General features: G+C 44.7%; 1 protein-coding gene across 1 annotated transcript; it reads left to right on the forward strand.

Annotated features, from left to right (window-relative positions):
* Positions 1-4,210: 4,210 nt before the first annotated feature.
* TMEM127 (transmembrane protein 127) lies at positions 4,211-12,101 on the forward strand. The gene is made up of 3 exons (XM_056860679.1): positions 4,211-4,505; positions 10,073-10,237; positions 11,745-12,101. Exons 1-3 carry the CDS (start codon positions 4,262-4,264, stop codon positions 12,050-12,052), a joined length of 717 nt encoding a protein of 238 aa, XP_056716657.1. The 5' UTR covers positions 4,211-4,261; the 3' UTR covers positions 12,053-12,101.
* Positions 12,102-14,395: the final 2,294 nt, after the last annotated feature.

Genomic DNA, 14,395 nt, shown 5'->3' on the forward strand with positions numbered 1-14,395 from the left:
TAAATGCACTCTCCTATATTGTAATTCATGCATTCCTGCTCACGAGTGCATACTTATCGGTTGATATAACAATGGAAATATATTGGTTTGGATACTAAAAAGAGCCTTTTCACTACCTAGAAACATAAGCAGGAACATTTTTTGCACTTCAGAATTATATTTAAGTACCAGTCAGGGATGGGGGAAAATGTGAAATTAATGGATTTCAGTTTGTTTACATGCAAGGAATGTTTATCATTCTTAGGCTGAACTATTCTTAGCTAGCATGCAATCTAAATCAAGCCCTACCTACGCACAAGGAAATCTCATTGATTTCAGTGGGGTCTACTTTCAAGTAGGCTGGGTGTGTTTTCAATGAACAGTTGTTGGCCTGTTTTCACTGGAAATATTTATAAGCTGCCTTATGGATATAAGATTCTTGATAGATCGCTGAAGAATCAGGGCAGTGCCGTTTCCAGAATTGGTCACCCAGATGGTGCTAGGAAGCAGGGCATGAAGGCCTCTCTCCCCACTGCTCCCCAGCCTCTTGCATTCAGAAGAATTCTTTAGCTATTCGAAGAATGCTGTCAGGCCACAAAAATATCTATTCTTTTATAAAAACGTTAGCATTGCGTTGCTGCGTTCAGCCCACCTATACGAAAGGCCCGTCTATTCTAGCACTGCAAAGTGTCCCTACTGACGTCTTCAGAAAGTCCCCCCCTTTTTTTTTGCAGAGGTGGAAGGGAGGTTAGGTTAGGTCAGTGAATACTGAATCGAGAAAAATCATGACCGTTAGGGGCCTTCCTTTCTTGTTTATTCCCAGCATCTCATATCCAGAAGTTGGCTCTCTCTGCACATAGGCGCGCCACTTAGTGGTATGCTCGGCGGCAGAAGGTGTTTAAAGTTATTATTTAAAAATAAATAAAACAAAACATGATTGTGGAGTAGGGCTCCTGACATCAATGGGTAAGGTAAGCTTAGGATGCCTGATGCCTCTGATCTCCAGGATCCCCTGCTCCCCGCGGCTCTCAGCTTCTGGGAGAAAGCCCAAACCCATCAATTTCTCCTCCCCGGCCAGCAACCAAAAGGAGGAATCGCCAGGTACAAACCAGCTTTATTACTTCTTACCTGCGTTGCTTATCCACGAACTCTACAGCGGAGAGGCTCCACGCTGGCCGCAGGACTGCCTGCGCACTAGTAATACGAACACCGTTTCTACCATAGCCGGGATTGTCCAGAGCTCTGCTGGCCGCTGCCGCTTGTGGGAGTTGTAGTTTTATCACTCTCCCTCGCTGAGAAGACATCTCCACACGAAAACTACAACTCTCAGGATGCATTGCGGACAACGGCTTTTATTATCTCTCGGCGAGGAGGGAGGGAGGGAAGCCTAAGGAAATGAATGTATCTATTTATTGGTTTTAAATGTAATTTCCGTTCTCCCCAGGCACCTCGAGGCAGACGTGTGAATTCATTTTCATTAGCGAAAAGCAGGCTCCTTTAAAAAAAAAAAAAAAAAAGGGCAGAGCGTGCCGTGCGTCGTGACGTCACGGGACGCTTCCCGTCTCCCGGCCGGAGGAGGAAACGGAAATGGTCGCGGCTCTCGGTCGGGAGCAGGAAGTAAGGCTCGGCGTCGAGGGGTTTGTTGGACCCGTCGAAGGGGCGGGCGAAATCCCAGAGCGTCGTGCCCCGGGAAGGGGCTTCGGAAGGGGCCCGGCGGTGAGCGCGGTTGGGTCGCCCCTCTTTCCCGCCCCCTTTGTGTTTCCCCGGCCCCGGTGGCAAGCGGAAGGGCGGAGGGGAGGGGGTGGAGTCCGGACGGTCCCCGAGAGGCGTCCCGGGCGGCTGCCTTGCGCTCTGGAGCGGCGCGCTGGGGCCTGCGGAGCCTTCGTAGCGACAAAGAACCTGCCCGACGAGGGGGCCGGAGACAAGAGGCGCTGCTGAGCCGGGAAGCGGGCGTGGTCTGAAGGAAAAGGGGGTGCCTGGAGAGCGCTGAATGAGAATCGCAACAATGCTTCGTGTTTGTATAGCACCTTCCAGGGTTTCATGCGCTTTGCACGCGCTATTTCCGTAGTCGTAGGCCCGTTTTATCCCGGTATTGGGAGTTAGGGGCGCGGGAGGGGACGTGGCTCAGGGGCAGAGCATCTGCTTGGCATGCAGAAGGTCCCAGGTTCAGTCCCTGGCATCTCCAGTTAAAGGAACTAGGCAAGTCGGTAATTCCCAGTGGGTAGCCGTGTTCGTCTGTCTGCAGTAGTAGAAAAGGGCAAGAGTCCAGTAGCACCTTCAAGACTAACAAGTGAGTATCTGAAGAAGTGAGCTGTGGCTCACGAAAGCTCATACCCTGCCAGAAAATATTCTTGTTAGTCTTTAAGGTGCTAGTGGACTCTTGCCCTTTTCTACTATCTGAAGTGAGCTGTGGCTCACGAAAGCTCATACCCTGCCAGAAAATATTCTTGTTAGTCTTTAAGGTGCTACTGGACTCTTGCCCTTTTCTACTATCTGAAGAAGTGAGCTGTGGCTCACGAAAGCTCATACCCTACCAGAAAATATTCTTGTTAGTCTTTAAGGTGCTACTGGACTCTTGCCCTTTTCTGCTAGGCAAGTAGGTGATGTGAAAGACCTCTGCCTGAGACTCTGGGGAGCCGCTGCCGGTCTGAGTAGACAGTACTGACTTTGATGGACCAAGGGTCTTATTCAGTATAAGGCGGCTTCATGTGTTTATGTGATAAAACTATTAGGGAGTTTTTGGCTGAGATGAGATCTGAGCTAGTAGGGAAAAGGCAGTTTTAAGCAGAGTTGTGGGTGGATGCCCATCCCGTAGCGTTTTCAAGGCAGGAGATGAGCAGAGGTGGTTTTGCCATTGCCTCCTTTTGTGTAGTAAACCTGCACTTCCCATCCAATTACTAACCAGGACTTCGCTTCTGTGATCGGGCCAGCCTGGGCTATCCAGGTCAGGGTCTAAGCAGAGTTACATTCTTCCAAGTCCATTGACATGAATGGGCTTGGAATGGTGTCGTTCAGGATTGCCCTGCCAACTTCTTAGTTGCTGTGTTAACCAGCCATTAATTGATGCTGCTTATTACTGTTGTTTGTAAAGGGTGAGAGGCTTGGAATGTCACTTGAGATGTGGGGAGGGAATGCACCCCTTCCAGATTATGTAGGAGTATGCCTTTATGTAGGAGTGTCTGCTTTCTCTTGTGGTGGGTTCCTTCTATAGCTTGGATGCTGGGGTGAAAAATTTAAAAGGTCTTCTGTGCTAGTCAGGCATGCTAAAGACAGAAACTTCTTTGTGTGAAACAATGGAATGGTTTTTCTGTCCCCTACATTAATAGTGGTACTATTTGATCCCTTCCCCTGGATCATTGAAAGAACAATCCATTGGCTACATGATAAGTGCCCAAATCTCTTTCATGTAAGAACCCCCCCTCCCCAACACTGATAGTGTTTTACTTCACGTATGCTGTTTTGGTCTTTCAGGCAATGCATACCTTCTTAGGAGCATTTACATCTCTGTCTAATGTTTAGAGATCTACACACTGGCTGCTGTTGTAAAAAAAAAGAATAGAAATCATGTATCTGGCTGTACATGCTCAAGGCCACAGGCTCCTTTATACATTTGAGATGATAATATTATGGGCATGGCTACGAAAAGTAATCATAACAAAAACTGTTAAAACACAGCTTTTGTGCAGCTTAATTTTTAATGCAATGCATCTGTGCAGAAAGGCAACTTTTTAAAAATGTCCACGTTAATAGTATTGTTTCATTTCAGGATCTGATTCCCAGGGCCTAATTATCTGATTTGGCCTGGAAATTGTTTACCACTTTAACTATTTAAACCCAGTGCCAAGCATATTAAGGTAAAATAATCCATTTCAGTGAACAGTACTTAGGAAGTAGCAGCATACCATTCACCCACAGGCCCACACTTTTTTATAGCATTCCCGCCTAAACATTTCTGTGTTAATCATTTGTGAGTAAAAGAGGAACAGATCTCTTTAAAACTTCCCTGTCTCGGGCAACCAGGTGAGTGGCTACTTATAAGTACGCATCTGCAAATCACTTGAAGCATCTGTTGTCTCTTTCAGGTTCCTAAACCAAGTACAGAAAACAGCTGCGTCTGATGATGTGTTTTGGCTGCTGGCGTACTGTCACACTTCTTTGACTTGGCTGGTGCTGGATCGTGAAAGCAGTACTGGATGTTTGCTTTCTCCTGAAGATCCCAAGGGCTTTTTGTCTGCAGTTTTGCATTGGATTTAGCTGATCTAATCTCAGCAAGAGGAGATCCATGTACACCCCAAGTGGCTCGGTATTGCCCAGTGGGCGCAGGCGAAGAGGCCAAGATGGGAGTACCTTGCCAAAGCAGCCAGAAAGGAGCCTGGCTTCTGCACTGCCTGGTGCCCTCTCCATAACTGCCCTGTGTACTGCACTGGCAGAGCCTGCCTGGTTACGGATTCATGGGGGCACTTGCTCTCGCCAAGAGCTGGGCGTGGCTGATGTACTTGGATATGTTGACCCTGAATTGCTTGCAGGTGAGAGTGGAATATACAGTGTGTGCTTTTGAGCGATAATTTGGGGTTGTCATAGCTGTGCTGCATGTTTCTATAATGTTCACTTGGAAGTAAGGGCCACCAAGCTGGAAACTTAGCCACAAGCAAATATGCAGTTTTTTTGGCGAATGGTAATCAAGGTGGATTTTGCATGTGTCTTTGCATATGAGGTTGAGTCTGGTGGAATAAATAGTACCTTGTAGAAGAGTGGTGAATTCTTTCCCATGACTTAATGTAGCCAAATTGTGTTGAAAGAAACTCCTTTCTGCTTCATTCTAAAATAGTGTTCCATAGCTTCTCTTGTGAAATATATGTTTTATATTGGGGATCAGCAGTCCCAGGCCCAAATCCAGCATCTTGAAGAATTCTATTTCTTCCCCCTCCCCGGTTCCTAATCCAGAGTTAGGAGTGGGGGGGGGATTGATGTATTGCACTGGTGTAGGAGGCCTAGCCCACCTCCTTCCATCACTTCATTGAAATAGCCCCTTGGTAAAACTACCGGTAGTTGCCGATGAGACCTGCTTTCTGTAATCTTTGCTATAACCCTCTGCTTAAAAGTGCAGTGTTTAATTTGGAGTATTAATCTAGTCCAAATTAAAGTGCTTATGCCCCACTATTTTCAGTGGGAGAAAGGCACATGCCTAACTGAGATGTTTAAACACAAGGCCCTTGGGGAGGGACTGAGACTCAATAAAAAAGAAGTCTCTACTAGGCATGAAGAAAGTCCCAGATTCAGTCCCTGGCATCTTCTGATAGTAGATGTGGAGAGGTTTGCTCTGCCATAGGCTGAAGAATCATTGCTGGTGCAGGCAATAAAGTGGCAGATGGAACTATGGTTTAACATGGTAGTAAATTGCTTCATATGTTTGTATATGTGCTTTAACTTTGGCTGGGTCTCTCAGCACACAGTTCTCTGCAATTTAAACTTAGCCAGAAAGTAGAATGTGTCTTACTCTGCAGGTGTATCAGAAAGAACTCTCTGTTACTGACAAGGAAGTTGTATAACTGCTTGCCTGCTCAGGACATGTTTGCTTAACAGCTGTTTCTTTAACATATCCTGTCCCCACCTCCTTCTATAATATCTTTTCCATTTATTCACCTTAAGGTTAGTGTTCTAGAGAGGAATGGTAGGGGACAACAATTTTCCATTTATTCATCTTAAGGTTAGTGTTCTAGAGAGGAATGGTAGGGGACAACAAGGTCAAGTCACAAAGTATACATATAATACTGTCGAAGGCTTTCACGGTCAGAGTTCATTGGTTCTTGTAGGTTATCCGGGCTGTGTAACCGTTGTCTTGGTATTTTCTTTCCTGACGTTTCGCCAGCAGCTGTGGCAGGCATCTTCAGAGGAGTAACACTGAAGGACAGTCCTTCAGTGTTACTCCTCTGAAGATGCCTGCCACAGCTGCTGGCGAAACGTCAGGAAAGAAAATACCAAGACCACGGTCACACAGCCCAGATAACCTACAAAAACCAATATACATATAATAACCTGCCCAGCTGTTTTTTTGCAGACTTTGCCACTTCAACCATGTGTGTGGTTAATTTTCAGCCAAATAAATGGATGGTCACCAGCAGCTCTTCTGTAGCAGACGTCGTATCTTTCCACTATTAAACTGCGGCTTTTGAGGATTATAGTGTACTCCAATGGTGGCTTTTGTTCCTCCCACTATACCATCATGCCAAGTCATTGTGCCCATTCTCTGTTTCTGTCTTTGTGCCTGGAAAGCCCTCTTGGATCCCCTATAAGGTACCACTTTCTCCCCTTTCCAAAATAGTCCATGAAGACTATTGCTAAAAATCCCATAACTCTCACCCCCAGCCAAAATGGAGCCCATGTACGTGTAACGACATTTGCTCATATTCAGCTGTTAAACTTGTCTTTCTCTTTCCTCACTCCCTCTGTCACTTTGACTACTATTGGGGCTTTTGTCTTCTGTGATGCGCTATCTGCAGTCATGGCAATATATAAGTAATAAAAGCAGAAGATAATTCTCTTGATGGGAGCAAGAAGAGGTTGACTTCAAAGGAGAATGAATCATTCTGAAGTCCCTTGCTGTGGCAGTCTAGCTTTGTCTTCAGTGCATTGGGCACTTTGTGAATATTCCTTTAGCATTAGATTATGTGACTACTGTGTCGCCTACAAAAGAAATGTCCCATGCTTGATTTCAGATTATCTTACTGAATAGGCTTTTATGCAGCTTGTTGTCATGGTGAAACTGATATAAAACAGGACTGCACAGTTTAATGAGCTGGAACTCAGCTGCCCAGCACATCCAAAAGAACTTCTGGGAAATCCTTAGTTTCTTGTTAGAAACTTCTGAATCCCAGACCTCATTTTCTGAAAGCCATTTTAGCCCTTAGGCTTACAGAGACTGGAAAATGGGAGTGCTAAAATAAAGAAATGCGAAACAAGTACTTTCCCTCTAGCATTCATGAGGTCCAAGGCCAGTTATTCTCCCCCCCCCCCCCGCAGGACAGAATCACAATGAATCACAACTTTTGAGAATATTAGACACAATGGGATCGTTGTAAAGCAGCTTTGCAAATAAGCCTATGTAAGTTACTACCTAGAAAAAAGTTTACTTGCCTACTTGCATTTGCATACCTGTGTCACCTATTGATGGCATGAAGGAAAAGAGGAGCCAGATCTCTCCCAGCTGATACATGTTCATCTACTTGGTGGTTGTCTAGATAAGCTCTTGCTCACCACAGGTGACTAGTGTTTCACAAGTCTGGTGTGAGGTGGAATTAAACATATATGCTTAATGTCTAACGGAGCCCAGTTATCTTGTGGGAACAATACACAACTGGACAAGTATGCCATCACAGAGGATGAGCTTTAGATTATTTAGGACCTGGATCCTTTGAACTATGAGGCATTCCTAAAATAAAGGAGCTGTAGTCTTGTGTCAAATGGCAGACTACATCCGATTCAGTTTGTGATCTAGCATTGGAGGGGCATCATCTATTCGCAGTTTTAAAATCAAGAATTCTGTATGACTAGCGCAAGCATAATGTGTGAGCCTAAGCCACTCTTTGGATTACAAGGGGCATATGTAATTCTTTTTCTGCTTGTCATATTATAGATTGTAAGTTCCTCTGCAAAGGGACCTGTCTTGTTAGAATGCTGTGGGTACTGTAAGAAGAATTGTCATATTTGTTTGCTTTGAAACTTTATCCATTTTTGTTTGGAATTGTGCCAGGTTCATGGGACTGGTGGTCAGGTCCTGGCATTTAATTATATGCAGCTAGAGAACATGATGCCCAGTTTGAGCTCTATCTCATAGTCTATTTTTGATCAGGCTGTCAGGGATGGGCATTGCCTTTCTATGCTTATGATATTGCAGTGTGGTTCAAAATGAACCACACTGTACTTGATTTTGATTTTTCACCTTGTTGCCTTGTTGAAAGCACCAAAACAAAACTGTGTTGACCATCTAGGTTGGTGGGAAAGTTCTTGAGAAGATATGAAGTATAGGAGAAGCTGTTGGGCTGAAATGACTCCTTGCTTGTGCTGGAGTGGCTAATATATGAGCTCATTAGCATTATCAAAACAATACAAGACTAGAAGGAAGTGCTTGATTTCAGTAGAGGTTGGTAGATCTGAATCAGACATCATCTTAAAGGCATTAGGAACAAGTTATAGTAGATGCTAATAACAAGGCTGTCATTAGAGTAATAAACTAAGAGCTTGGAAGTTGAGAATTTTGACTGGCTTTGCCAGTGGCAAATGATGGGACCTCAGGGCAGCCGCTTCCCTTGTACAATTTTTCCAAGGCAATTGCTGTCAGCGCAGCCAAAGACAGAACCCTAAACGAGCTCTGTAAATTTATCATTTGCTTGGAATCTGGTATTTGATGCCCTGAGAATAATTGTATTTAAACATGAAAACAAGTATCTGGCCTTTGTAGTTGTAGAGCATGGCTTGGAAAGGTCATTTAGAGGCAAAATGTTGTTATGGTTGCGTTCATGTTGTAAAAGACCAGAGCATCAGCCATACTTGTGGCAGCTATTTGTCTTAGCAAAACATAAAGCCACTGGATATTAAAAGTGCTGCATAATATTCATCATCCCACAAACTCAGTATGTTGAGGCATAATTCACCTTTCACAGATGGGGAACTGATCCAAGAGTGACTTGCTCAAGTGAAAGGTTTACTGGGTCCTTTGTCTTCAGCAAAACTAGGAGAGTTGAGTTCCTTTTTTGTGCATAACTTGCTGCAGACAATGTAAGCTGCTTCATGCTGCACATGTGGCGTTAAAAATGTTATGTTTGTCTTCTGCATGAGTCACATCACCCCCTTCAGGTAGCCTTCTCCTTCTGGTCCCCTTTCCTAGGGTTGCCTGTTCAGCAACAATCACATCACAGGTTCTCTTAATGATAGGTCCAGTCCTTTGGAGCAGCCTTCTGGAGTGGGTGCAGAGGGCACCTTCATTGGCTGCATTTAGGAAGGCCTGCAAGACAGTTTTATTGCAGAGGACATTTGATGGAGGGTAAACTGCTTTGGCTGTGGTTTTACACTGCATGTTGTTGGTTTTTTATTTTGGTTTTCATCTCAGTAGTTGTTTATTTGTTATGGTCAATGGCCAGCATAATTCATCTCAGTAATTAACATATGTTTTTGTATCCTTCCAACTTGTTGCTGTTACCCACCTTGAGTTTAAAGGGAGGAGGCAGGCATGATATAAATACTTTAAATAAAAAGTTAGATTGTAAGCCATCTAGTCAGACCACCTCACTTCTGTGTCTTTCATCTCACCCTTCACCAGTAATGTGGGGCAAAAAAATGACTGTGGCATATTTGTCTTTGGAAAATTTTCCTCCCTGCATATGTAAATATACTCTGTTTATCTGTAGCCATTACTTTAGATCAGTGGTTCCCAACCTTTTTTTGACCAGGGACCACTAGGACTTTTTTGTTCGGTGCAGGGACCCCAAGGTTCAAAATAAAAATTCCCGGAATTTGAAAATAAACTTTAATCATAACTGTTAGTTAAACATTAAACTTAGAATTATATTTGAATATATATATATTATAATAGAGAACTTTTAATTGAAAATATTAATTTATTATGGGTTTATAACTTTGTTTTGCGGATCTTAATTTAGTTCTTGCGGACCCCTGGGGGTCCATGGACCCCTGGTTGGGAACCAGTGCTTTAGATGGACTAAATGTGAGATGAAAAACAGACAAACCATAGTCCATATACATGGTCCAAGCATGTACATGGTGTATTTGTCAATTGCTAACATGATTGAAATTTTGCTAATGCTGTTTAAGTATTTAAATTTGAATCAGAAATTTTTCCAATTCAAATTTTCAAGGAAAACCCACATCACTGTTCACCACTGATGAAAAATAATTGTTTAGGGCCTGATGTAAGGTGTTCCATAGCTGTACACTAAAGTTGAATTCTCAGAATTGATGTAGCAAGCTCCTGTTCTTATAAGCTTTTTGCAAGCTCCTGTTCTTATAAGCTTTTTGCAAGCTCCTGCTTGCAAAAACTCAACAGTTTGGACTCTCTTTTCTTTCTTCCTCATTGCAGACTACTGCATGAACCCCCAGACAGTATTGCTACTTCGGGTTATTGCTGCTTTTTGTTTCCTGGGAATTATCTGCAGCCTCTCAGCCTTCCTGTTGGATGTCTTTGGACCTAAACATCCTGCTCTGAAGATCACACGGCGCTATGCATTTGCCCACATCCTCACAGGTAATGCCATGGGGGGGGACTGCCCCCCCTCTATTAGGTTTCCTGTGTGATGCTTATATTCAAAGCCCTTCTCCAACTGAGTTTTGAAAACCTATGGTGGAGTTGGTTCTGGGGCTACCAGTGTCCTGGCACAGCTCTGAGTAGATGTATTTGGCAGCCAAACAGTATCCTAGGCAGTGGCTGTGTAGTGCCACGTCTCTCTCTTTACCCTCCCCATTAGCGAGCCAGTGTGGTGTAGTGGTTAGGAGCAGTGGTTAGGACCGGTGGACTCTGATCTGGAGAACCGGGTTTGATTCCCCACTCCTCCACATGAGTGGCAGAGGCAAATCCGGTGAACTGCGTTTGTTTTCCCGCTCCTACACATGAAGCCAGCTGGGTGACCTTGGACAAGTCACACTCAGTGCCACCTACCTCACAGGGTGTCTGTTGTGGGGAAGGCAAGGTGATTGTAACTTGGTTTGATTCTCCCTTAAGTGGTAGAGAAAGTCAGCATATAAAAATCAACTCTTCTTCACTAGATACTTCCAAAAACCCCACCATTTCAATTATACCTTTTGCTTAATCTTACTGAAAACATAGCCTAAATATGTGGAACTGCATTTGCCTATAGGCTTTAGTTACCTCTGCCTTTTGTATGGGTTCTTTCCTTGTTATGTCAAAACGCTCTGTGAGCTCCTTGGGGCAGACCTTGTGCTTACACAATGAAATTACACTTCAGTAGGGTTATGTAAATAATACTTCCAATAGCTGCAGTAAGTTTGCTTTGCCCTCTCTGCTTAGTGCAATGGAGACCTTGGGCCCTGGAAATTATACACAGAAAGATCTCAAGTGTGCTGTGCCAACCTAGGGTAGGCACAGGATCCCACATCTGTATGATCAAACTGCTTCTTCAATACTTGTTAATTGTAGCTTTTGTCGTGCCACTTTCTATTGCAAGAGAGAAACCACTTCCAGAGCAAGAAGCCAGATGTTTGTTTATACCTCACCTTTGTTCCCAATGGGAACCCAAATTGGCTTACATCCATGCCTTCATTTTCTCTTGACAACCTTGCTAGGTAGGTTAAGGTGAGAGTATATGACCAGCCCAAGGTCATCCAGCAAGCTTCTGTGGCTGAGCAAGGATTTGAACTTGGCCCTGCCCAGATCATAGTTCAACACTAACCACTTTACACTCCACACTGGCTCTCTTGTTGATTTTGTCTGTGGCAAAATGGAAATCCATGGTCAAGAACATGTCTTCTAAGTTCAAAAGAACAGAAAAATGTGTCCACGTGATTTAAATTCAGATTATCTAAGCACTTTAATTTTATTCCATTTTCAGCTTCCAGCCTTACATGTCCCATCTGCCATATACACAGGTCTCTTTACAAAATAGGGCCATAGGTAAAAGACAGTCTTAGCATCACTGAGGCAGGTGGCATATGACTCTTTGTTGTAGAGCCAAACTGTGTAAACCCGCAAGCTGTTCCTTCACTAAGTCTCCTTGCTTTTCTGCTTCTGCCCTCAGTGCTGCAGTGTGCCACAGTGATTGGGTTCTGTTACTGGGCCTCTGAGCTGATCCTCGCGCAGCAGCAGCAGCATAAAAAGTACCACGGCTCGCAAGTCTACGTTACGTTTGCTGTCAGCTTTTACCTGGTGGCTGGAGCTGGCGGGGCCTCCATCCTCGCCACGGCTGCCAACCTGCTGCGCCACTACCCCACCGAAGAGGAGGAGCAGGCCTTGGAGCTCCTCTCTGAAATGGAGGAGAACGAACCTTACCCAGCGGAGTATGAAGTGATCAACCAGTTCCAGCCACCTCCGGCGTACACACCATAATGCTACCGTCGGCTGACTGGAGGGAGAGGGCCGGGGCTTTCATTCAGTCCACGCCCCCCACCCCCAGAGCCTAGCTGCACACTTGGGCTTGGGAAAGGATTCCCTCGCAGAGCCACTCACTGGTGCTTCTTTTCCCAGGTGGCTCACTTACTTCCAACTACAGGAAGAACTGTCTTTGGCGGGTCACCCATGCAGGGGGTTTTCCTTAGGCAGTGACCTCCAGAGCAACCCTTTGTTCTTGGGTTTTTTTGGGGGGGGGGGTTCGTTTTCCAGTCCCTTGCATTGTTATGTACCGTGAGTGGCTGACCGACCAGCGTGGCCCAGCAGCTCTGTGCTTTCTCTGTGACTCCGGTGACCGGCACTGCTGTGTGGTTGGTCTACACAAGTTTTGCAGTCCAGCGCACACAAAAGGCCCATTCCGAGAGGAAAAGCACAGTTGCTCCAGGATGAGGGCTTCGCCTTGTATGTGACAGAGATGGCACGTGCACAGCTTAACTGGGGATGATCCACAATTTTGCATTGTGAGGAGATCTTTCATGCTGGCCTAACTACTCACTGTAGTGAATTCAAAGGTCATGCACTGTTTACGATCCACCCAAGCTCAATGCGCCTCTTTCCTTTTTAAAATAAAAATAAAATGTGACTTGCATCAATATTTACATGCGGGGAGTGGGAGGGGGAGAGTGTGCTCTGCATTTAGCACACCTAACAGTGGGAATCTGGTCTCTATGCACTGGTATGTGGGGAGGTGACCCCTTTCCATTGATATATGTACTTCTTGGAAGGCATGGTACGCTTCCTGCCACCACTGCTTCATCCACTCCCACATTCTGCCTCATGCTACTTAACAAAAGCATTTTGCACTTTATTTGCTGTTCATGCAGCCCCCCTTCCCTCCCCAGGTACTTAGAGGAGGGAGAGTCAATAAAACTTGGCAGAACCAGCTCCAGGGTATTGCCACTATTGAGATTCTCTTGGATAGGTTTGTAGGTACTGGACTCGATTGGAGGTAAAAGGAGCAGGGCTTGGCCCACAGAAGGAGTGATATTCCAATTGGGGCACACTGGGTTGGCCCTGTTGCTACAAACACACAGCCTGCGATAAATGGGCTTAGGGCAAGTTTTTTTAAAAACACTGGGTTTAAATATTCAAGGAACAGCACTGACATTTGTTCAGTGATCATCATCTCATTCCTTGTGGATCTAGATTATATGCAACTACCTGGCCACAGGCATGATTTTAATTACTTTTAATCTATTTTTACTTAAACCTTTTCAGTCTACCCATGGTCCTTAGCCTTTCTAACCCCAAAGTTAATTCTTCCAAATTTGGTGGGTATATCAGGGAGGATCCTGATCGTTAACAGGAAGTGATATAAGAGCATCTGAAGGTTCTCTGAACAAGAGAAACATGACTGACTTCCTTTTTATTTGTGTATATTATGGTACATTGAGCTAAAATCACTTGGAATAAGCCAGTGATTTCACTTATTGTAGCCATCTGTTGCTGACAGGCATGGCTTGTGTAGACTGGAAGATATGGGAAGGAAAGTATGAAATAACCCTGTCAAGGTTGTGGATCTTGTTTTAAAATGGAATACACGTTGAAATAAGAGGAAAGATTTAAATGTTTCCATGCTTTTAGTATGGAGTGTGCTCCTACTCAGCATAAGATGAGGTTCAGTTGTGTGTCTATCTGATTAATGGTACTGCCTGCATACTAACCCTAGGTCCAGCAGGCAGTACTGTCCCCCTCCTGAATCAATATCTTGATTTGGTTTACCAGCTTCTCTCTGTCCTCCCACATTCCTGCAGGGGAAATTATGTGCAGGGTAGCCCAGCATCAATATGTCCAGGCTACAGATGTGAAATATTAGACGTCCCATCTGTGGAAAAAGGCATGACACGTAAGTGGCTTAATTGGGAGAGTGGAGCAAAAGCTCTAATTAAATTCTGTAGTCTGACACTTGAACCTCTGTGTCATCTCAAAGATGTGGAGGAAAAGGACAGTGAGGAAGAAAATGTAGGAAGAGTGGTTGTTCTTTGCAGGAGGACAGCCAGCCAGATGTTTTCTTTGCGCTCCAGTCAAATGGATAATCTGATGCAAGCTTGGGTACACAGCCAAAGAGAGTACCCACTGGTTTAACCTCTAATTTTGTGTCCTGTTCTTGCTACTTGATCACTGTCGGCTCCAGGAAAGGACCTATCAAGAATTCACAAAGTGGACTTCATATCACCTTTTGGGTGTGGTGCAAGTGGAGGTTATCTCTCCTTTCTCCTCTCCCTTCAGTGTGCTGCATATGAGAGGAGAGTTTGGCTGTAAATAGTGTGCATAATTTTACTG

The sequence above is a fragment of the Euleptes europaea genome, chromosome 14 (assembly GCF_029931775.1).
Source record: "Euleptes europaea isolate rEulEur1 chromosome 14, rEulEur1.hap1, whole genome shotgun sequence".
NCBI classification, from domain to species: Eukaryota; Metazoa; Chordata; class Lepidosauria; order Squamata; family Sphaerodactylidae; genus Euleptes; species Euleptes europaea.